We start from the raw sequence: 24800 nt of genomic DNA on the forward strand, positions 1-24800 counted from the left end.
ATATCATGATGTCATCAAATGGTTTCATTTCAATTAAGAGAAGTAGCACTGTGTGGTGTTTTAGGTTTGTGGTTGAGGCTTTTTGTGCACAAGTTTTTCCAGCTTCAGGATTCACTAAGAGGTAAAAAAGATTTTGTATAAATGAGCATTATAAAAAAAAGAAAGTGAAAAGTTTCTGCTTGTTCTGTTTTTTTCTCTCTCTGACTCAGGAAAAAGCGGTGAATGAAGCATAAATATTCTGCGAGTGAAGCGTCAGTGACACAGGTTTGATCAGCTGTTACACGTCTCACACACACACACACACACACTCTGAGCCTCAGGCCACACTTTCATAATGATGATGACGATGATGAGCTTACTTCGTCTCTGACACTGATAGACGTAGATGAAACCCTCCGTCCGTCTGTAGAATGACGCAGCATCATGTGAGTCAGCATGAGTCAGCAGGGGAAACTTCATTCAGAAGTTTTTCAAAAGAATTTGTTGAATATTTGACTCGATGAAACATTCTTTCATTTTCTATCTCAGTTGAACTCCTTTGTTTTATTATTTGTTCATGATTCATGTATAAAAAGAGGATAAAGAGTCATATAAAAGTGAGAATAATTTGTAAAAACAAACAAATCTTATGAATATAAATATAAACTGTTTATAGATAAAGGGAATGAGCACAATAAAAACAATACATACAGGAAATATGTAAATAATCTAGAAACATAATGTGCTTGAATAAATGAATGACATTGATTTATTTGTTTCTACTCGGGCTGCGGCTAAAGATTATTTTCATAATTGGTTAATCTGTCGATTATTTTCTTGATTTCCTATGATTTCAGAAACTGTCAGAAATCAATGATGTTCTCAAATGTTAATTCAGATTTAATGATTTCTTTGAAAATATTCATATTGAAGAAGCTGAAAAATGTACAGAATATTTTTTAATTTAATAATCAAAATAGTTTCTACATTTAATTTATTTGCATATTCTAGTTTCTCACAGTTCAAATTTACATATTACGTTACATAAAGTGCCCACACACACAAATACAGTAACACATACTATCCATAATATACATGTATGCACATAAAATCATCATTTGTATGCACAAAAAACATCATATGACACGGAAAAAATATATATGAGAAAAATCAATAGAACAAATATTGAATTAATACATGGAAATATAAAAACTAATGATGTCAAACAATATGGACGTAAGAAAATGTCATATATCATAAAACTGTTGAAACAGACTACTGTACATACAACGGAACGCTGCAATAAATAATTAAATTTAAACAAATAAAATAAAACATGTTAAAACATTATTAAGATTTAAGAAAAAACCTAGTGCAGCAGCTTTAATGTACAAACCAACCAAGTTGTAAAACTACATGAAATGAAAATGTGAAAAATCTAAATATTATCATCATTATTATTATTATTATGTGATTATATTAGTTCTCTCCTTCTCTTTCATTCATGCACTCACTCACTCACTCACTCCCTCACTCCCTCGTGCTGCTGCTCTTTGTCCTGCGTTCATTTAGAGAAACACTGAGAAGAAGACGATCAATAACTGGGTCTCTAACTCAGGCCCTGACAGGAAGTCGTCCAGCACACAGATACATTACTGGTATTAATTCTGTCTCTGGATTGGAAAGGGTCAGTGCGGTGTCACCGTCCACCTGACCTTTCATCTGCTCCTCATCTTATTTAAGCCCCCGACTCTTCAACACTCGCTGCTGCTGCTGCTGCTGTGAGCCTGTTAGCCCGAGGGGGGGGTCACGGATGTAATGATTTTATTTGCATTTGGGGGATTTTCACTCATTTTGTTAGAGATGGTGTGACTTAGAGACAGTTTAGGTTTTTCTAAAAATGTGGTTGTATGAAGTAGTGGTACATAGTCAGCGTTTTTGCTACTACTAAAAAACTCACCAAATTAAATATAGGTCAGATTAAGTCTAAGATATGTTCAATGCTTTATTTCACTGTTAAATGTACTTTTTTTTTTAACAGGAAACTGAAATTTTCATCCTGCACCAAACCCCAGAAAATTAGCGTTTTTAACCTCCCATGTACAGTACTCAGGAGCTGCTGCTCTACTGCTGCCCCGTGTGGTGAGTTTGTGTCACTAAAGTAAATCTGAACAAAGAATTTTTCAAACCGCAAAGCCACAAAATAACACATTTATTATATTATACACTCATCGATGGAGGCAGCAGTCGATCGACAACTCCACTGTGCCGTGACATAAAATCACAGATTTTCTCTATGGGGTTTGGTGTGAGAGTGAGCGGTTCACAAAGTGGCACACAACTTCAGTTTTTGAGTCTAACAGTAACGTAAAACTTATTCGTAAAGATATCGTAGACTTAAGTTGACATAAATTTCATGAGGTGAACATTTTGTTTAGTGGCTAAAAATGAGTTTATCCCTCATGTCCCCGCTGGCTGCCATGTTCTCACTTTAAGCTCAGTATCTGTGAGTAGTTTGTGTCTGGAAAACATCTGATGCTATTAATTATAGGAACATGTATATCTATATTTATACGTGTGTGTGTGTGTCTGTGTGTGTGTGTGGCAGACTTATTCATTATCGCCATTATGTTATTACACTATTGAATGCAGACACTTGAGAAGAGCAGGACACAATGGCTGCGTCCTCGTGGGCTGGATCACATGTCTCCTTCCCCTTGACAGAAAACACACCCTTTGGTATCAGCATAATCAATGGGGAGTGGTTCTGGGGGGGCGGGGAGGGGGTGTGGGTGTGGGGGGGGGTTCCACCGCAGTTAGCCGGCCTGTGATTCGCTGACATGCACTCTAATTGGATCAAGTAGGAACTTGCTTAGCAGGATGCTTTGTGCTGGGATTGGGAGCAGAGACAGGAAGAGAGTCGGGGAGGAGTGGGAGGAGGAGGAGGCCACAGGCAACACTTGGAGAGGAAAGATTGCGAGAGGAGGGGTAAGAGAGGAGAAAAAGGGGAGTATCCCGTCTCTTCTGCCCTTCTGTGCTGCTGCTGCAGCCCCCCCCCCCCCCCACCTCACCTCCCTCTCCCTCCTGCTCGCTGTCTGATTCTCTCTCTCTTTCTCCTTACTCATCTGTTTCTGTGGCTGCGCTCAGAGGAAGGGCACCTGCCTCTCCCTGATGATTCAGCCTTTCAGCTGCGTGGAACTCACTCACCAGACAGCATGTCCCTGCTGCCACTGCAGTGCCCGGCCGTCCTGTCCTCTGCACTACAGCTGCTGCATCCGCAGCCGGCCCAGCTCCTCCTCAACGCCTCTGCCGCACGAGTGCTCAGGTGAGTGAGCGCCGCACTTCCACCACCAAACCAAACCACACGGGACGCTTTGAGGAAATCAGACTCTTTTTTTTTTCTTTTTTTTTTTTTCAATCTTTGCCTGCAGCAGAGTAGAGTTTTTCACTAGTGAGGAACTCCTCTTCCTCTCTACGCACCACCTCCCTGCCGTCTAACAAGGTCTCAGCATCTTAAACCTCCGACTCTGACTCTGCAGCATCATCATGGAAACTGTGCCCGAGGAGACCGGTGGCAGGCAGCCACCGTGTGATGTCCTGAGTTAATAGTCGAGGAGGAGTTTGAAGAACCTGGACGGGATGACTGAGGGAATGGAGGACCTCTCTGCAGGGCCAGCTCCCCCTCCTGGATTGGCCTCCCCCACCGGCTCCACTGGTGATACCGGACAAGTCCCAGAGGAGAAACCTGAGGAGACGGAGGCAGCTGGTGAGAGCGGGGAAGAGGAAGGTGCTGAGGGAGCTGCAGAGGGAGGCGCTGATGCTGCTGCTGCTGATGATGATGGGGATGGGGAGCATGTGGGGGCTTTGGGAATTGTGGCCTTGCCAGCGACCTGCTGCGTTTGCATCGAGGTGGAACGGATTAACAGTTGCCTGCACTCAGAGAAAATCTGCATCCTGCCCATCCTGGCCTGTCTGCTCAGCTTAGCCCTCTGCACCGCCGGCCTTAAATGGGTCTTTGTGGATAAGATCTTTGAGTACGAGCCGCCCACCCACTTAGACCCCAAGCCCATTGGACAGGACCCTATAATCATATCAGTTGACCCCACGCTGGTACTGACCGTGTCTGTCCCTCATTCATCTCCATCATCCACCGTGTCCCTAACCACCACCACCACCTCCACCATCGCTGTCACCCCAGCTCATCCTGAGGTGTTAGTGGAGGAGATCTCCACACGAGGGCCGCTCGTGCCCAGGCCTCCACAAGTGACTCAGGCCGATTCTTCCGTCACACTGAAATACAACGCAGAGCGCACCGTCACGCCGAGGCAGATTCCCCGCCCGCAGCCCACACAGGAATCCAATGACATTATCGTCCCGAGCATCTGTAAGTACACAACACTTTCCTCCTCAGACTGAGTGTGACAATCATGTAAAGGAAGAATGTTTAGACAAAATAACAAGGTAGAAACAGTAAAAGGTGAAAAGGGCTTGCGTCACTGGTGAGGCCGTGTTGTCTGAAGGTGTCTGTTTTCAGGACAAGTCGCGACTCGCAGAGTCAAGCGTGAGGCCCATGACTAAGACTCTGAAATGTTGCTACACAGAGAGGTGTGTGTGTTCAGACCTCCCTCACACCCACACTCACACAGGATGTTCTAACATTCCTCTTTAAGTATTAAGTATTAATGCCCCCCACCTCCACCCACCCTTAAATTACAGTTCAAGCACAGTGCTTTACGACAGTTAAGGACCCCCCCTTCCCGGTCGTTGTGGTCTTCTTTTTTGAGTGCCTCGGTGCGGCGCAGGCGCAAGAACATGCACATGCACATTTCTAGTCATGAAAAAGTGCACAATCAATAAGTGATGCACGACACAAACTGTGGTACAGCGAGACTTCCTGTTTTGTCTCTCCCCCCGTGCTCCATTTCAAGGTCAGAGACTGCTGGAGGCTAATTGATGCCCCCTCCATCCCGTCGCCGCAGGGAAAAGCAGCCCAGTGCAGTCTGTCTGCCGGCGGCTCACCGCCACGATGCTCCCGTTGTTGTCACATCAGCGTGTGATTTATTACACTGTATCTGGGTTAGCTAATTGAAGGTGACAGCAGAGGGGATGGAGGGAGGGAGGGGGGCTCTCTGCCCTCGACCAGTGCCTCTGTGAAGGATTAGCTTCAGCTAATCGGGCAGTAGACGGTCTACATCGGGTTAAAGTCTGTGTTCCGACAGGTCTAACGTTTGTTGGTGTGACACCAGACCAGAGTCAGTGCAAGAACGTTGCCTCATATGTTTCCGGTGAAGTCTTAATTGACCAGAACTCCAAACTGTCTTCTTTCAGTATGAGAAACGCCTACTTTCTCTCGTAGTGTCAGCTGTCAGGCACCCAAAGAGGATAATCCTCAATAGAAACCAAAGCCCTTGAATCAGGTGTCAGAGGGAAAGAATCAATGCCAAGTGAGGTTAAGTTGCTGAGCTGAAACGTGCCAAGAAAATGTGGAAATCCAATAAAGTCGTAAAAGGCTCAGTGTTTTCAAAAATGTAGAGGGGAAATTTCTTTAATTTGGCCCGAAATTAAAGATATGTTATGCCTTTTATTTTCACCTCTACTCAGGCAGCCATTTCATACCACCGTGTTTTTACAGTCGCCAACAATGGACAAACTAAATATCTTCTGAGTATTGAAGGTTACATACTTAGGTTCTTCAACGTTCTTCTAATCCCCCTTTTCCACGAGTCAAAACACCCACTGAAACCTGTCTTTTCTGCAGCATGAATAGATGCAATCAGAGACACCATCAGGGTCAACTGCCTCTGCAGTAGACGAGGGTTTCTGATGACTGAGAAGATATTTTAAGTGTAACCAACAGTCTAAGTGCTTTCCCTGGTGCTTTTCGTCTGCGGTGGTTGTTTACGCCGTCACGTTGTGACATCAAACACGACTCACTGGAGGAGAAAGAACCACAAACAAATCTCCTCAACTGTCAACGGGAGTCCATCACCATTTTTTGATGAAAGAACTGAGAAGTTGAGCAGTTTTTATATGTGTTTTTTAACAGATTACAGCTTAAACATATTCATGTTTTTAATTTGGCAACAGCTACACAGCACCGCACTACTAAGCCACTACTTAAAGGAACTGGACAGGCTGATGGTGTCAGAGCCGTCTGTGAAAGTGGAAAACGTGATCATGTATGAGTTGGTTTTTGTGGTCAGTGCATTTGATGGAGAGCAGCTAAGTTGTCTTGCAGCAGACTTCCTGACATGATCGATGTGTCTCATGCCTGTCGGTGTGACTTCATTTTTCCCATCGAGGTTCCTTCTTTGCGTACCGCACCACATTGACCTGCTTGTAACGGCTTTGGTGGGTGATTTCTGCAGGACTGGTAATCCTGGAGCACACACCGGCTATCATATGGCAACGAATTAACCTCCGGGGGGGAACATCCAATATTTTTGGGGCTTCCGGTGTAGACAGCTGATATCCAGGCCGAGACTCTGGAGTCTTTCATTCACCATTTACTGACAAGCAACATGAGACGCAAGCATGGAGTCGCAGTGGAGAGACGGCAGATTTATTTTTACAACTCCATTAACTTAATTACATTTCTCTTAACGTCCATCTCATTAGCAGGACGCTAGCTTCTTTTGTTCTGCACATGCAAGGCTCACCTGCAGCAGACAGTGCGGTCAAACAGGGAAACAGAAACCAGGTTTTGCCAGGACCCATAACCTTGAGTCAATTTTATTTAACCCAATGTTTGCTTGAAAGGGCTTTAAAGTCTCTATCCTTAGACCCTCAAATGGAATGAGGAACAATGGGACAAACCTCAGAAAGAGCCACAGAGGACGGATCCCTCTCTCAGGAAGGACAGACGGTCAGTCGGTTCATAGAGAAACCAGCTCATACTTATTCACTCTGACAGACGGGTCTGGCACCACCGCTCCATTTCATTCCATTCATCTTGATACAGTTTGGTACCAATCACAAGCACTTATCTTAAATGGGGCATGTTTGATAAAATGACTGGAAGTCAAATACGACTGAAGCATTTAAGTTCACCAACAGGATGTGGAGAGTTCTGCGACGGTGGACTCAACGCTGCAGATTCAAGCCTGGTCTGGATATGTTCTTCCTCTCTTCAAAGTAGTTCCGGAGGACTTTTCCTTCCTAGTGACTTTTCTAATCACTACAGCCTGCTTTGTCAGTTCAGGGTCATTTCAGATGTTCTACCATCCAACTCTTTCCTCAACTTGCCTGAAGTAGAAGAGTTTGCTTTACAAATACCTCAAAAAGAAGAAGAAAAAAAATTCAATTATTGATGAGTTGACTGCGGCAGCACATCAGATAAGTTCAGTGTCTTAGTGTCTCTGCCGTCCACTTTAGATCTTTCAAACGTCTTCTTAGAAGCTCATTGTCTTAGTGTCTCTGCCGTCTACTGTAGGTCTTTCAAACGTCTTCTTAGAAGCTCAGGGTCTTAGTGTCACTTCTGTCCTCTGTAGGACTTTCAAGCGTCTTAGTGTCCCTGCTGTCCACTGTAGGTCTTTCAAACGTCTTCTTAGAGGCTCAGTGCCTTAGTGTCTCTGCAGTCCACTGTAGGTCTTTCAAGCGTCTTAGTGTCTCTGCCGTCCACTGTAGATCCTTCAAGCGTCTTAGTGTCTCTGCCGTCCACTGTAGGTCCTTCAAGCGTCTTAGTGTCTCTGCCGTCCACTGTAGGTCTTTCAAGCGTCTTAGTGTCTCTGCCGTCCACTGTAGGTCTTTTAAACGTCTTAGAAGTTTGAAACCCGAAAGTTTTGTAGCTTCATCTGCAACATTAACATTTACAAGTCTCTCGTTGAGGACGACTGATGCAGCACTCATTCACTCACTCATTCACTCACAAAGATTGCAAAATGAATGGATGTGGAGTGATGTGAGTGAAGTGTTGGTCTGAATATTGTATGACCAGACGTCTGTGAGAACGAGTGGGAGTAAATATTTGTCTTTAAAGGACTTTTAAAGGTCATAAAACAGTGGAATTCATTGTTTTACGAGTGTGAGGATGATCGTTTGTTGTCGTACCACAGTCTAATGGAATAATGGGCGCAATCGTTGTAATAAATCCCTGAAAAGAAAATTGAGTATGAAAGCAGCAGATTGATGAATCTGAGAGGCGAACGTCGGTGCAGATTAATTTCCTGTCCACTGAATAATGCAGTGTGAGCATTAGCACACAGGCTACACAGTATCTAAGTTACATTTGCTTGATATTTGATAACGTCATAAACATGTTATGACCTGATTCCTCCTCAAGAAGTTTCCTGTTTTATTTTTTGATATTTCTAAGTCAATTTGTGTTTGATAGGTTTCAGATCCTATCGAAAATTAGACATGATTGTTGTCCTCTGACCATGTCCTTGACCCCAATACTGTGCTGTCTTTGGTTTCTCAGTTTCTCTGGACCAAACTAATTTGTAGAAATTTCACATCCTTTTAGTTTGGATTCATGTGTCTGAATAACATAATATAAAATAATGAATTTACCAAACATTGAAAATTATTATTTTTCCATTTAAAAATATTAGGTGTGACATATATTAATCACTAAATTATGTTAAAATTTGCGCTGTGATTTGGGTCACGATAAGTGACACTGGAAAAGACCATAAAGGAGGACATGTTTTAGGGCGGGGCTGTGCTGTGATTGACAGCTTGTACTGTCCAATACATGCATGGTTGAAGGTGAAGATGGACGAAAAGTCACAGTGTGCTAACACTTGGTCAGTGTTGAAAAAATGAGTGGAGAACCAGTCGAGGGAAGTTTAAAAGTAATCCTTAATCCAGAATGTTGTTACCTTCACCTTGACATAATGTGACCGTGTCATTTCCAGTTAAACACACAGCGGCAGCTCTCGCCTGCTGCAGTGCATCCTGCTTTGTCCTTGACAGCAATTGATAGAAACATCATCCACTGCAGCAGACCGACCGCTCTGCACGTCCAGCCTGAGTGAAGTGGCTGCTGGATAAGCTCCAGCTGCGTCCCCGTGTTCTCTGCGCCCCCCATCACCCACGGTGGGCGGGACGCTATCGATACGAACGCTGTCGTTAACGGGGTCGTGATCAATAAAGACATGATGGGAGTGCTCGTCCTCATGTATCACAGCGTCACTGATCTGCGTCTCTCATTCATACTCTGAGGGAGCCGTTTGTTGCAGAGCTGGAAAGTGCTGAGTAATGCTGAGACACGCTGGCCGCGTTGAACTCACTGCACCATTCACCCCGTCAGACTTTCTTCTTGACCTCACCTCAGGCTGGATTTTGGAAAGAATGACACGGCAAAGTGGTGTCAGTGATGCAGACCTAGCAAAAGATCTTTAATATGGGTCATCGCTTTGTTTTGAAACATTTGATATTGAATGTCTTTCCTCTCCTCTCTGCATAAATGCAAGAACATTTCTTTGTCAACTTTGTTTTCTAAAAACCCCAGAATTTGGCGGACATTTTTGTCCTTATAGCAGAGAGGTGCCACTAAATCACAAATGTGATTATTACATAATCTACTTTAGCTGCTTTGATCCTCAAAGGCAACACAAAGCAATAAGACCAGTAACACTGAGACTTTCTTTTTGACCTCACCTCAGGCTGGATTTTTGGAAAGTATGACACAGCCAATTCTGTTAGTGATGCAGACCTAGCAAAAGATCTTTAATGTTACTCATCTCTTTGTTTAGAAACATCTGAAATACTCTCTCTCCGCATAAATGCAAAAATCTGAACATTTCTTTGTCGACGATTTCGCCGTCTTTTTTGAAAACTCCAGATTTTGGGTGACATTTTTATCCTTATAGCAGAGAGGTGCTACTAAAACACAAATGTGATTATTACATCATCTACTTCAGGTGCTTTTAGTCCTTAAAGGTAACACAAAACAATAAGACCAGTAACACTGAGACTTTAGTTTTGATCTCACGCACTGCTGGATTTTGGAAAGTATGACACAGCAAAGTGACACAGACCTAGCAAAAGATTTTTAATGTGACTCATCACTGTGTTTAGAATCAGTTTGAAACTAAACGTCTTTCATAAATGCAAAATCTGAACAAATTTTTCTTGATGATTTCGCCGTCTTTTTTGAAAACCCCAGAATTTGGGGTCAGGTTTTTGTCCTTGTATTAAAGTGGTTCTACTAAAACACACGTGTGGTTATTACATAATCTACTTTAGCTGACACAAACCTATAAGCCCTGTCAGCACAAGGCAGTACTACACTTCAAACCCTGTTTTCACAAAATATGATCAATACAATGAAAAAACACATACATATTGTTTTGAAACATGGTGAAGGTTTGAAATAGTAGTAGTGAAGTAATTTGAGATGCATGTATGGACATATTTCTGTCTGCAGTCTAAGTGGATCTGACTGACTTTATGTTTGTGTGTTTGTCATCAGCAGCTTTCACCAGCACCACAACCAAGACCTCGAGTCATGTGACGCGCTGCAGTGACAGCAAGAAAAACTACTGCGTTAACGGAGGAGAGTGTTTCACCCTCGAAATCACGCCGGGCAGCACAAAGTTCCTCTGCAGGTACGTTTTTTTAACTGCGTGATACTGATATTGTCTGTGACTGCATAATTAATATCAATGAAAGACAATCAACGAAAAAGATGGATCACGTCTCCATTTACAAAATGGAAGCCTATCCCGGATGTGGATGCCGTCCAAGATATGGATCTTGCCAACTGGTCATGATTTGAGGCTTTAGCTACTGCACCCTTGAGTTCCTGTGATGGATGATTAACCTCCTGAACCTAACCTTCCATTTTCTGGGGTCAAGACAACAGACGGTGGCCAGCGCTGGAAGTTAGAGTCTGGATAATGGATTCTGGCATCATGAATACTCCAAAATGCAAAGTGCTGGAGAAGATCTTGTTGCTATGAAAATGCTTCCATTCCCAGTGTGGAATATGTTCTGTGTAGCTAGAATTCACTATTCTCTCCCTAAGAGAATGAGTTAGCAGTAGACAGTGAGAAGATACATGCTAACAGATCAGCTCTGTAGTAGAGGGGCAATGTAAGCCACATTTATCTGTCACATGACATCCAGACGAGCCCGGAAGAGTCCCAACAAATATCTGTATGACGCTAAAATGTTGCACTTGTTTTCAGCACATATGCAGATGTCTATCACAGTCTGATTAACAGTTGCTGGCTTTTAATTCCTGCAGCTCAGTGTCACACAACAGTTAGCTGTCATGCCAAAGAGACAGTCTGTCTTTTCCAAGGAGCTCCGGGATGTTTTACACATTCCTTTGCAAGGTACTGCTCCCTGCATGCAATGCAAGAGAACGTTCTTGGTTGCTACAATGAAAACACTGAAATAATGGATCATGGTAAGGTTGGATTTCTGTGAGATAAGCCGATGTGCAAGTCCACAAATGTTCAACGTGAGGTGAGGTGACTGTATTTTCAAACTCCCCCAAACTACTATCATCATTGAAAATATGCTCACTTTATTTCACCTTGATTGTTCACTGATTCCAGACATGGCGACCCGGGAAATTCATATTTGAATTCATAAAAAACTCTAGATCAATATCCCTTAGAAATGAATATAAGCATGGTCTCTTCCTGGTTTTTAATAAGCCAGCCCCGACTATTTCAGGTAAGCTGTCAGACAACGATGCAGAGATGTTCCACAGTCATGACTGTTTATTGACGAATTAAGGAATTTTAGTGGAGGCTGAGCTCAGAGGGAAGCTGCAGTGCTTCACTTTTGTCCCCTCACGACACTTTAATTAAACCAATTACTAAAAGACAAGGTTTAATCGCTAACGTCACCTTAAAACATCCAAGTTTACCCTTAACAAGAATGACAGGAAAGGAAGTAAAGGAGCAGAATTTGTAAGTGACGCTCTGTGAATATAGGTCATTGCACTCATATTGGACATATCTTCACATCTCAGCTAATCTCCTGTACCTGCATCGGACATCAGTGCTTTTGTTGCCATGACCACCATCGTTTCCTCTGTGCTGTAAATCCAGGAGCGCATAAACAGACATTGATCGTCCAGTAATGGCTGTTTCCCGGATCCTGAGATGTTTTTGTGCCTGTACTTTGTGTGTGTCCCTGTGTGTGTGTGTGTGTGTGTGTGTGTCCGTCCATGTGTCTTGTGTGTAGTAACATGTCAGTGCTTACCAGTGTTTACCTGTTTCCCCTTTCTACCCATCAACCAGGTGCTTGGCGGGATTCAATGGGCACCGATGTGAACAAGCTGTGCTTAAGACAGTCTCAGACCCAAAACGTATGTGAACACGACTGTATTCAATCCCACATGTCATTGCTGGTGTTTCACCCCTCTCAGAAATCCATGTTATTTCAAGTAATTCAATCTGGCAATGCAGAAGACGTTACTCCTGAGGCCCCAATTGAGTCTGAAAGGCATTAAGCACTGAAATTTGCATGTACTTGACATCTCATCACATTCCATCCTTGCTGCTCAGAGAAACGCCTCCATTTCTGACGGAAGTGTCCTCATACTGCTCATCCCCCTTCTCCCCTCATCAACATCAAGTCAGAAACCAAACTACAGAAGATCTTTCTGGGTTTTCCCCCTTTATCCACACTTTTCCTTGAAGGTTCTCAGTCTTCCAGGTCATCGTATCCTCAGGAGTGTTGATAGTAGGCAGGTTGACTTTCTTGAAGGTGTTCCACGTTTCATGAAGAGGCTTCTTCAGTTCTGACTGAGTGGTGGGAGTCCACAGCTAGTCCACATTGCAGTCGAGCACGCATGTCACCCAAAACCAAGGCGATGCTGACAGCTAATGTCAGTAAACTATCATTCCTATTCTCACTGGTGAAACAGCTTGAATAGGCATAATAGCTGACCAGTGATGTATCACGCGGTGTATGCATCACTAATGAATCCAGGCAGAAATGCCAGACCTTTACATTAACCCATGGTCTTAAATTTCCCCAGTGTGGGTCTAATAAAGAACTTTCTTACATCTTTTCTTGTCTGGTGCCTTTGAACAAAAACAAGCTTCTTTTTGAAGCACAGTAAATGAGATTCACCTCCTACTGGATTCTTGGTACTGCTCTTCTGTCATCTGACTCTCACTTCCACTACTCAACTGCGTGATGTTACTAATTGTGTTTTGTGTTGCATTCAAGTGGAATCCCGACACTCACTTTGTGCACAGGACACCCTGAACTCTTTAAGCTTTGAGAAAACTTGGGAGTGTTCAAATCGAAACACACTGGACAACCCAAATTCGGGGTACAGCGTATTTGTGTGAAATGAAAAGGTCCAGAATTTCCAACCGCTCTCAAATGCAGCAGGCAGACTGGCTACCAAAACAGAGGCGTGATAACACACAGAGAAGGAGTTTGACTTCACATGAGTCCTCAAGGATTGTTCTATGGCCAAAATCAGTTGAAACACAGGGATCAGTCTGGTTTTGTCGCTGGTCGTTAGTCCTGTCAGGAAAACGATGAAGAAGAGTCTACATGCGCATTTAAAAATGGCAGAAGTTTCTAAGAGAGTGTATCTGAGAGATGGTACGGCATTACATCATCTATATGATGTAATCTTATCGTCCTGTATTTCCCCCGCCGCGAAATCCACTTGGGTTTCTGTCTATTTCGTATCGAGCACAATAAAATAACCTCGTAGGTGATCGTCGTGTTTGCTGATGCCTGCAACTTAGCACTGCCCAAAACAAGGAAATATTTTGTAACGTCCACATCAATGCAAAAGACAGGATGTATGTAGGGTAACGACGGGTACTGTATGGGACGGGTGGACGTAAAACAGACGGTATAAACGGGCCCTTAGTCTGAGCAGAATTCGGCAACCTGCCATTATTGTCATGGCCCCTTTGAATGCAACATTCCCCAAGAAATGTACAGTTCACTTCTGAATACAACATTGTCCAAGAATTGGCAAAGTACCTGTGCGTGTCCCCGTATATGACACCCGAGACACCCGAGACTCCTCACCTGTAAATCAGAGCTGAAGACACCTCAGTTCAACTCTTCGTTGATGACCTTTGAATCTCCAAGTAGGACCGTGCTGAAAAGACATGCAAATTTCAGTCTGTTGCTAAAACAAGATTCAAATCTGTGAAAACCTGACCAGATCCTCTCGTCCTCTCCTCAAAAATTAAAGATGGTCCAGTAAAACGAGAGCCGTGAAGGTCTGAGCTGATCGACAAGACGACAGCTGGCCCTTCCTGCCAACACCAGTGATGACTGATGTGGGTTCCTTACGCAGCTCATGTGTGAATTAACTCCTTCTCTCTTCTTCTGTCTCTCTTCTATTTCCCGCTCAGGTGTCCAAATGAATTTACCGGCGATCGCTGCCAAAACTATGTAATGGCCAGCTTTTACAGTATGTCTATTTCCTCTTCAGTCTGCTGGATCTCGGCATGTTCTGTTAGCACTTCTGTACCTGCTGCATTATGATTGTCCTTAGACCTGTGATTTACCCCTGCCGCCGTCCTTCTACCGAACCTTGTGCATGTTGGTGTTTTGGACTTCTTTCTTTTGTTGTCTCTTTTTTTTTTTGTGAATGTTTAAAAGTGCATGTGGTAGTTTATTTCCGTTTCAACTAAATGATCCAGTTTACACATTCCCGTTTTTAAATTGTTAGTTACTCAGGCTTTGCTCTCTGAGTTCAAAGGTCACCTCCACTTAAAACAGAAGTAATAGCCTGAGAGAATATTGACCGAAACAGACAAACGTCCTGTATTTTTGTCCAAGCCCGACTCAAAACCGGCACACGTTCTGTAATTTGCGATGGAGCCTGACACAATTAGAGTAAAGTGAAGAGTACTCTGATGGTGGTTGTTAGCCTCTTTCATTCGTGGTTACGGCAAAAACAACTAAAGTTGTCATTACATCCAGGAAGAAGCAACTACTACTTGCCCCAATGGACACGCACAAGCACGCACACACAGATACACACACACGTGTGAGTTACCACCAGCACTTATGATTACGATGAACTATCACACCCACCATTAGTGACCATTAGTTCTTCTTCTTCTTAATTAACTCTGCCGGTAACTATTTACATAATCCAACCATTGTGGTTTATTTTGAACCATGATTGGCTTTAATAGCCCGAGTGTTGCGTTCAATGTCCTCTCATAAATTGTACAAAACCCTGGTTCTAAAGAGAAACACCAGGTCAGTCACTTATTAGGGTTCGAGCACAAAAGTGCGTAGAACCCTATTAAAATGCAAAATATTCTTATTATTTTTACTTGTTATACATCTATTTATTTAACGTTTGCATCAAATTTTTAATACAGCAATCGCTTTGCCACCCGATTTTACTCAGAGTTTCACTGAAAGAATTGATGATGATTTATTTATTTAACCTTTATTTAACCAGGTAAAAAAATCAAAAACGATTGAGATCAAACTCTCTTTTCCAAGGGCACCCGTCATAATAACTATTAGATTATATACAGGAGACGGATTACATTCAACATACAAACATGACATTTAAAGTGCAGGAGTTACTGGGTTCGCTTTGTCCGTCATAGGATGGAACGGAGCGCTCCAAGTGAACATTCTTTTCCCTAATTCTGTTTTACATGTGGAACAGAAAGATGGAGAACTTCACTAGAATGAAGAGAACAGTGGCTTTTAGTTCTTTGTAGAAGAGAGAGTGTGCAGATATGACAGAACTCAGCCACGGAGAGCCTTAGCGTGCTTATGTAAAGTTCACAGTGATGAGTAAGTCGACCACAACCAGAGACAAATCTCAGGATTAATGTAACCAAACCTGACCCAAATGTTTTTGGTGGAAAAGGGGAAAGCTTATATGTTGATCAGAGTTGTGTTTGAAGGTTTCCATCCCGTCTGTGAAAAAAGGGCAAGAAGCAGAAATGAAAAAAAAAAAAAATTAATACAAAGGATTATTGTTTGGCTAATCCATTAGCCCGAGGCCCCCAAAGTCACATAAAATGCTCCTGTGCTTCTGATCTGCTGTTGTGGTTGTGCAGATCCAGTCAAACCTCTCTGAGGGAAAACAGGTGTGGACATGTTAGCTCATACCATCTGCCTCCGCAACCATCACTTTAACAACAACAGCGTCTCCTGTCCTACCTGTGAGTGTGAAGCCTCTGATCAGGAGGAAACTGACAGGGAAGCTGTCAGTGCACTTCATTTCCTGAAACCACGCCAGATTTCCATAAAATCGGCTTTTACCTTTCCAAACTGAGTGCCGTGTTTTCACAGAGCGGAACAGTTCGGTTTGGGACAGTACGTATGTTTTTACATTTCCTTTAGGAATAGTATCTTAGTGACTAGCCCCAACCATTCCATTTTTGGTACCCTTCCCTTGGGCTGCCAGAGCAGAATATTACGGTACAGCTGATTGGCGACAGAAAAGCGTCACTAGCTTGCGACAGGTGTTTACTCAGTAGAAACATAAGCCTGATCCAGGACTTTACCATTCCAAAATGTACCAAACCTACGTATTTTTTTACGTTTCCATTAGGAATACTACCAAAATAATCGGCTCCAAACATTCAATTTTTGGTACCCTTCCCTTGGGTAGCAGAGTAAAATGCTACGGTACGGTCAGGGTGGAGCTAGCCTGGCTCAGCCCACACCCTGTCTACCAAGTAAAGTGGCTTTTCTCAGTCGAAACACAAGCCTGACCCACAGCTTTACCATTCCATACAGTACCAAACTGTACCAAACCCAACCGTACTATGATGGAAACACAGTAAATGATTCCAGTGCAGTGAAATTCAGATGCTAGCTTAACAATTTAACCACAAAAGTTTGATTCACTGGATCTTGCACTTATTTGCATTTCACCTTCTCTTGAAATGCCAACTTCTTCCAAAGTGGAAAAGTTGTATTTTTTCTACATTTTTTTTATCATTTTCTTTGTTTCCGTTCAGGTTTTCTATGCACACGCGGAAAATGTGCATAAAAACAGGCACCTACTGTGAAGTAAAACTGAGGATAATGGAATTATTATGCAAACTCTGAATGGTGAGCCAACAAGCAGGCACATTTTTAAACATGTTCCTACTCCTGTATGTCCCCCCCCTCTGCCTCCCTGTTCGTCTGTTGCATTGTGTTGCATGCATCAGTAGATCAGCGTCGCTGCACCAGTTGTTTGTTTTATCTCTTCTCCCTTACGTAGTTTCTGCCTCTTCTTATCAAACTGAGTGCTGGGTTTCCGTTATATCTGCTTAAGGGGTTGATAAAACTGTCATAACATGTGTACCCTTCACCCAATAAAAGCTGTTTGTAGTGTTTAGGGATTCACAAGGCCAACACCAGTGCTGAGATTTAAAGTGATCTGTGTTCATAACTATCTCAGGGTCAGCTGACCACTGCTTCTCACAGGTCCCACAGTGCAGTGCTAAATCACTGAAGCACCCCACCCTCAGTGCTGACACCAGTGCTTTGGTCAGTCAGACCGACCACAGGTTAAGACTGGAGGATAAACCTAAATAACCACAGAGAGTCATAATTACTATGTTTGGCCAAAGGGAGGCAGCTCTGAGTGTTAGATGTCAGTCATGTTAGCAGTGACAGGGCTCGTTCTTACTGTTTGGGTTCATGGTTGTGTTTGCCTGTCCGTGTGTGTGTGTGTTGCAGACACGTTTTTTAAGCGTGGACTCTCCTCTTTTTCAGAAGCTGAGGAGCTGTATCAGAAACGTATTTTAACAATATCAGGAATCTGCATTGCACTCCTAGTCGTTGGAATCATGTGTGTGGTTGGCTACTGCAAAACAAAGTAATTCATGTCACATTCTCATGTCTCATTTGTAACGTAATTAAAGGTGCACTCCCTGATTTTTTTATCGTGTCCGATAGTGCCACCAAAAGAAAAAGAAACGCAAAGAAAACAGAATTTTACATCAGTTTAGGTGTACGATATCTCACAGCTAACAACTCCTGTGTCCTGTGAGCTAAAAATGTGGATTCCCTCCTTGAACTTTGGTGTTTCTAACTGCAAGGTGAATCAGTGAATGTATTCTTACGACAGCTTACACTTCAGTTAACGTAGATTTTATTAGGTAAACCTTTCCCTGAGTGGGTAAAATCTGTTGTCACTGTTAGCATCCATGTTTTGAACACAATGTCAGTTGTTTATAACAAATTGACTATATATAAAGTTCTGTAAAAATATCAAACTTCATTTGGGACGAGCAAGTTCAAAACCACCAGTGAAGATCAATGAGTTTCAATTGGCCGATCAATAGACCAAGACGTTCCCAATCAAGACATTGTAATTTCGTCAAAACCTAATACTAATCATCAAGTCACATGTTACAATCCAAATCAAGAATAAGAAGAAAGTTCACCACGTAATCAAGCAAAAGCCAAATAGTGTCAAAGCAGTTTGTGCAAATGCTTTAGCTGTTGATCAAAAGATCCCAGAGGTTTCTTAAAAAGCAGTGCTTCAAGTCTCCAATGCTTGTTTTCTTCAATGGTGCAAAATGGATGTGAAAAAACAGCTGAAATCCACTTAAGAGAAACCTTGGTTCACTGACATGAAGATGAACATCGTCTGCATATAAAGGAACAAAGACAGAACCAAGCTGAATCAGATAAGAGACATTTATGGATTTGGTGGTGCTGTCAGACACAATAACAACATCACAAAGTGTATTTTGTACTGCCCTCAATACATAATAAATATTTATTAGCATAAGTACAGTCAAGCCGTAATAACTTTTAGATTAAATTTGATTTGGGGGTAAATGTACCAGTGTCCCGTCAGATGTGCTGTCCAGGTGTCGTCTGGGGCTGCTTCACAAAACAACGTCTGTTTCTTCACAAACAGGAGGCAGAGGAAGGAGCTTCACGACCGCCTGAGGCAGAGCGTGAGGAACAAGAGGAACAACAATACCAATACTGGTGTTGGTCCCAACCTGGCAACCTCCACCAGAGGACGTCGGATTTCTAACTTGCCTCTTCAAGATTTGCAACTCAGCAACGTATGCTGCTCCTCCTCGCTGGTTATCAAATAAAAAGCATGTTTGAATCTTTACGTTTCACATCAGCTGTTAATATTTGTTCTGCTATTCTTTCTTTTATCGCAGCAGTGTAATGGGATGAGTGCACAGCATGCAACTGAGAAGGAGACAGAAACCACCTTCTCCATGAGCAAATATGAACCCACGACACTCACCCACATCTCCAGCCACAGGTGAGGAAGGAGTTTCACTAAATATGGGCCCCGTTTGGATCCGTTAAAGGTTCTGGCCTTGTGTTTGTGTTTGTGAGCTGGAGCAGAGGTTGCTCGATGTTCATTTACCCTACAGGGGTCATGAGCTGGTTGAGTCCTTCCATCAGATTAGCATGACCAGACTCTCATGCTTCATACATGACAGTCAAACCAAGGCAATCAATCCATCTCTAAAAGGCTCCTCCCACATTCACATGTTTTATTGCCTTTATTGTCCAACTCTTTTAGGTTTATGTGGGCCCCATAGGACTATATTTGGGCTGACAATATGGGTCCCAAGCGTGTTTGTCCATGCCCATTTTGTACCCACTTAGTACCCAGGTAGCTTGGAAAGAGTATGAGGGTACCAACATGGACATGCTTGCTGGGTGGCAGTTGTTGCTAGGGTTGGTTATCGTCTTGTTTTGTGACACAAGCTTCAGTTTCCTGTTGGAAAAGGCAGATTAACGCAGCGAACACGTTCTAAAGATATTGTTGACTTAAGCTAACATAGATTTTATCAGGTGAGCCTTTTGTTGCCCGTGATTCAGTACCTCATACTACCACACTTCAAAAACCCCAAAGAATCACTTCAAGAAGAGTGAACTTGGCTTGAGACCGAGTGGTTGTCGGTTCAAGTACCCGCCAGGTCAAGGGCTGAGCAAGTAACCCATTGCTCATTGCTCATTGTTAATTGGACACTCCAAATTTACCCTAGCCACAGAGTCTCCTTGTGCCAGTACCAAGCCCGGGTAAATGGGAGGGTTGCGTCAGAAAGGGCACCCGGCATAAAAATCAAACTACTCCCTGAAAGTAAAGGTGTCCTCCATAACTTGAACCATTCCAGATAAATACGTATTATCTATAAAAATAGTAACCGGTCAATCGATCTTCACATATGAATCTAACTCTCCTCATCAGATTAACATACATAGTATGTAGCTAAATGTAAAAGCAGCCACCGCCTGAGTAAATGGGTCTATGAGTTCATCCAGTTTGGCTCATGATATTTATTTGCTCGAGGTCTAGAGGCCTGTCTGCTACGTTCCCCATGTAAACGTCCCCCCTCCCTGTCTCTGCAGCTGGAGTAATGACTGGAGCAACACTGTTCTGTCTGACACTGAGTCTGTCTCGGTGATGTCATTGGCGGAGAAGAGCCAGAGTGCCTCACAGGGCGGCCGGGGTCGTCTGAACGCGACTGGTGGCACCAGAGACTTAAGTGCCCGCTCAAATATGCGCCGAGACACACTCACCTCCGACAGCGACTTGCCTTAATGTACAAGGTAACACAATAATTTAAACTTTGCATCGCAAACGGAACCCGAGATGGTTTACGAAAACACAACTAATAAAGCTCGATATAGCTCGATAGAGTGATCACTGGTCGAGAATGTTTGCTCGTGACAGTTATGCGTTTTCTTTCAAAACAAACTAGTAATTTCTGCTGCTGATTTGCCTGCCATCCACACTGAACCCGACCTGAAAACGTCTCAAGTTTAGTTCCACACGAGGGCAGCCCATAGCCAAGTGTAAAGGGAACCAAGGGTTGCCAGTTCAAGTCCCCGCCAGTTCTAGGCGTGGGGTATCCCTGAGCAAGGTACCCAATACATATTACTCAATATTATCTGGATGCTCTAAACCATAGCCATAGGGGGCCACATCCAGTGTACTCCTTATCCTAATAAAATGGAGGGTTGCAGTTTTTAAACATTTAGTTTGAGTTTCACATCGTCTTTGGTCTCATAATAAGAGAAGAACACTCTTTATTCACTGCTTTATCTTGCTGTCTGACAGCCTTTTCCAACAGAAAATCAGCGATATATAAGCTGCTTGAATACTTTGGTATAATTGGGATGACCTGATATGATACTCTGTACTTATATTGGTCAAATACTGGTGGTCAAAATCACTAAATTTAGATCCATATGCCCAAACTATCACATAAATGGACGCTGTTGTGATCATGTCCCTTGTGTGGACTTATTTCAAACTGAAAGGAAAAACCAGAACATTTGCTAGTTTTAACAATGTAAAAGAACTGTATTGGAATGATATTGGTATTGGTAGATGATCAAGGTTGTGATTGATTCACTTAGACTCGAGGATGATCTGATTAGAAATTGGTGGTCAAAGGTCAAAGCTCTTGGAGCTAGATGATTGTGGTTCAACGTTGTCGCCAAGACGACAAGCGTCCCGCAACCTTTAGGAAACCTGAACCACATTAACTCTGTCGACGGGCCTAACGCTCTTCATCACACAAATGTCTTTCAAACAGGAAGTGTCTGTGTTTCTGTCGTAGGTTCGTGTCAGCGATGACTCAACAGTCCCCCGTGACCTCACCTGCGACTCCACTGTCTCCTCCGTCAGAGATGTCTGCCCCTCTGTCCAGTCTAGCCATCTCTGTCCCCTCAGTGGCCCTGAGCCCCTCCGGCGAGGAGGAGCGCCCCCTGCTGCTGTCAAACATACGCCAGTCTCACAAGTACTCGAGCCGTGACGAGCAGAAGAGGAACTCCGCCCACTATAACCACGGTCACATGGTGCACAGCTTACCGCCCAGCCCGCTGTTCACCATGGAAGATGTTGACTTTGAGGTCATGAGTGACCGTGACGATGACGCAGACCATGCGATAAACAACAACATCAGTGACCGCAGCAACAAAACGGCACTAGTTGCTCACGGTGGCGGCATGATGCAGGAGCCCCGGGGTGACCACACGTCCTTCCTCGCCACAGGGTGCTCCACAGTCCTGCTGCTCAGCGCCACAGACAGAGGCAGGACTAACCCAGCATCGTCAAACAGTGACATGAGCGTGACATCATGAAACGTCCACCAACAAACAAACACCAAAATCCAGCTGCTGCGTCACGATAAGTGCTGAGAATCTCTTTATGTTGAGGAAAAAAAGAAGAAATAATCACGACTTAACCTTTATTTTCTATAAATTATTTGCTGTGAAAGACTTTTAGAGATAAATGAAACTTTTATTTTAGATGTAGTGAATAAAGAGTTTTATAAAACTGTAAATAATGTGCGTGTCCTGTAGGTAAAGTGCCATACACCAGTATGCAGCGACGGCTCACGGTAAATTTCAGCGCAGACAAATATCAACGGTGCCTTTCTGTTTGTTTTGCTTCTGGCGGGAACTGCAGCATCATGTACCGGCTCATCTTAATCCTCCAGGAAACATTCAAGTGGAAAAGAATAAAAGAACACTCGCTGGCTGCCTTTAACCTGCTGTGGTGTGACGCGTCGAGATGCATGGCGATGTTCGTCCTCGTGGTCTGTGGTGGAATAAATGAGCAGTTCACACCCAAGCACTCATTATGGGATGTCTCACTGTACTGAACTTCAACATCTGGACTAATGTTTGTGTGTAAACACGTTTTCATCCATCACTGGACTACTACACATGGAGAATATCACAAAATGTTAGGAAAATGTCGACTGTTGAGCCTAAAGGTCAGGACATACCAAGCCGATGGTCGCGCCATTGATTGATTTAGCGTCAGTTAGCATCGGTGGCTCTCATCTGTCATTGATTTTCTATCCATTTAGCATGATGAATAGCCAGCAGACGCTCTTGGCCATTTGTGAAAGACAAATCACTTTGACTTTGCTGTTAGCCGAATGAGTCACTGTAGATGAAGAAAAATGGAGATAAAGAATGGAGACGTTTTTAATCTAACATGTCAAATAAGCCTTATTCTTGAGCAGCAAGTAAAGCTCTGCAGAATTTAATAGTGTTCTGTCTCAAAGAAAAAGAAATTCAGTCAGTCTGGCTGTTTACATTAGCATTATAGCTAGATTGGCTATCTAGCAAAGCTAATCATTTGATAACAATGCATTTCATACACCTATGAAATGCATAATATTTGGCCGTTAATGTTAGCACTATAGCTAGGCTAGCTAACTAGGGAAGCTCATCTAATCCATTTTGCTGCTATGTTGTTGTTGTTAGCAACATGTAAGACACACATGTAAAGTACTGTGAAATATAACACAAAAATGACAAACAACACAGTAGATGCTAATTTTAATTTCCTTTGACAGTCATGGGATTGTAAACATAGAAGGGAAGCTAGCTAGCAGGATGTCGGTAGCCACCTGCAACTGCTCCAGCTGGTGAGCAACCTGACTAGCTAGCTAGCTAACTAGCTATTTAGCGGGACGTTTTTATGATTATCTATCATTTTTCCGATGTAAAGTATAACATGTGAAACTGACTCAAAAAGTGTCGTGTTAAACCTGTTGTGTTGTCGCTGTCAGGCTAACTTTACTGTCTATCAACACTTTGTTGCAGGTCGTCTGATATCTCTAAGGAATAACAGTCTGCTGCCACCTGCTGATGTGGAGAGTTACTGCATTTCGCACTTTGCACAGATTGTACAAAGTAAAGCGCTGTTAGCTCAAATATTTCAAATATTTTTTGTCTATATCGGTTGAAACAGAGGCAGTGAAGGCGGTTGTCTTTCTTCTTCACGGTTTGTCGGTTTGGTGTGTCCCGGCTTTTATTAATACCTCCACTTAACACAGAATGTCTTTGTTTGTAAAAAAAAAGAAAGAAAAGAAAAATCTTTATCAGGATTTTTTGTGAATTTTTCACGTTTACAGTGTCACTGTTTAAGTGTTTCTGCGCTGGTTGTATGGCTTGAGCTCGATTGCTGCGTCCGACATTCACCACGACTCACTGTGTGCTGGCAGGTTTCCACGTCATCACTTATAAGTACAGACTGACAAAAAAAAAGACCAGCAACAGATCACACGCTCCGTCACCAAGGTCCCTGCTGACTGCATCTCTGAATTTTACAATCATATCTGTGGAATGAAAGGCTTAAACATGCACTTCACTTTGTCCACGTGTTCCTGACTAATGCATTTTGGGAATTAAAGAAATTGCTGCATATATACACAACGGCAACCGGCTTTATTTTGTACGTTTTATCGGGCATAAACTGACCGACTGCCTACATTTTAATGCCTCGGTGAATGTGTCGGTTTCTTCTACAATGCAAAAAAAAAAATCTGCCAAAGAATAAACAGATTTAGGAGACTGTAACTCACATAATCACCACTGGGTTCTATAGTCAACCATAGTTTCTTACAGTGAATGTGTGTAGAATCAGCAGTGACGACGTAGACGCGCCACTGCCCCATAAATAACAGTTTTAACACAGAAAATACTTCTGTATTTTACATCGACACTAATATTATTTCATATTTATTTATTAAATTCTCGCTGTATGCCAGCATTAATTACTGTTACAGTATATGGTATATATACATCTATATTCTATTTAAAAAAAACAACTGGATTTGAAAAATGTTCAATATTCATAGCCACCACCTGTTCCCACATGGTCATTAGTGTGAAATAGGAGTGTCCACATTTTGTCACATACTGTATGTGTGTAACATGACTCACACTGCTTTGCTTTAAAGTCCATCTTCCAAATGATGTAAATACACCATGAAAACCTTCAGCGCTGTTGTTTCTCATTAAATATTCAGTTCTGTGGTTTTGTGACTCGGTGTCGAAATGATTCTGTTGGAAATAAGTTTACGACGTTCTCTCACTGATTTGTGCAAATGTGTCAAATATGGACGACTTTAATCTGTTGTTATTTTAGAGACAACATCAAAAAA

General features: G+C 42.8%; 1 protein-coding gene across 8 annotated transcripts; it reads left to right on the forward strand.

Annotated features, from left to right (window-relative positions):
* The first annotated feature begins 2778 nt into the window (after positions 1 to 2778).
* Positions 2779 to 24674, forward strand: nrg1 (neuregulin 1). Of its 8 annotated transcripts, none has more exons than XM_058616722.1 (8): positions 2779 to 4363; positions 10397 to 10532; positions 12183 to 12250; positions 17617 to 17719; positions 18773 to 18926; positions 19032 to 19138; positions 20239 to 20439; positions 21456 to 21583. In XM_058616722.1, the coding sequence occupies exons 1-7, from the start codon at positions 3619 to 3621 to the stop codon at positions 20429 to 20431; spliced, it is 1506 nt and encodes a 501-aa protein (XP_058472705.1). In that variant the 5' UTR covers positions 2779 to 3618; the 3' UTR covers positions 20432 to 20439; positions 21456 to 21583. The 8 variants fall into 8 exon arrangements, with proteins under 8 accessions (XP_058472705.1, XP_058472706.1, XP_058472702.1 ...); XM_058616723.1 differs by lacking the exon at positions 12183 to 12250 and adding an exon at positions 14280 to 14338 and having other exon boundaries at positions 2780 to 4363; XM_058616717.1 differs by lacking the exon at positions 20239 to 20439 and having other exon boundaries at positions 2783 to 3304; positions 3411 to 4363; positions 21456 to 24674.
* Positions 24675 to 24800: the final 126 nt, after the last annotated feature.

This window comes from Solea solea, chromosome 19 (assembly GCF_958295425.1).
Source record: "Solea solea chromosome 19, fSolSol10.1, whole genome shotgun sequence".
NCBI classification, from domain to species: domain Eukaryota; kingdom Metazoa; phylum Chordata; class Actinopteri; order Pleuronectiformes; family Soleidae; genus Solea; species Solea solea.

Excerpts from the sequence above, each read along its gene's own strand:
- nrg1 (XM_058616716.1), top strand. The coding sequence starts at position 3,619 with ATGACTGAGGGAATGGAGGACCTCTCTGCAGGGCCAGCTCCCCCTCCT. Across the intron at positions 17,720-18,772 it reads GTTGGCTACTGCAAAACAAA|GAGGCAGAGGAAGGAGCTTC; the intron begins GTAATTCATGTC and ends CTTCACAAACAG. Across the intron at positions 19,139-21,455 it reads ACCCACATCTCCAGCCACAG|GTTCGTGTCAGCGATGACTC; the intron begins GTGAGGAAGGAG and ends TTTCTGTCGTAG.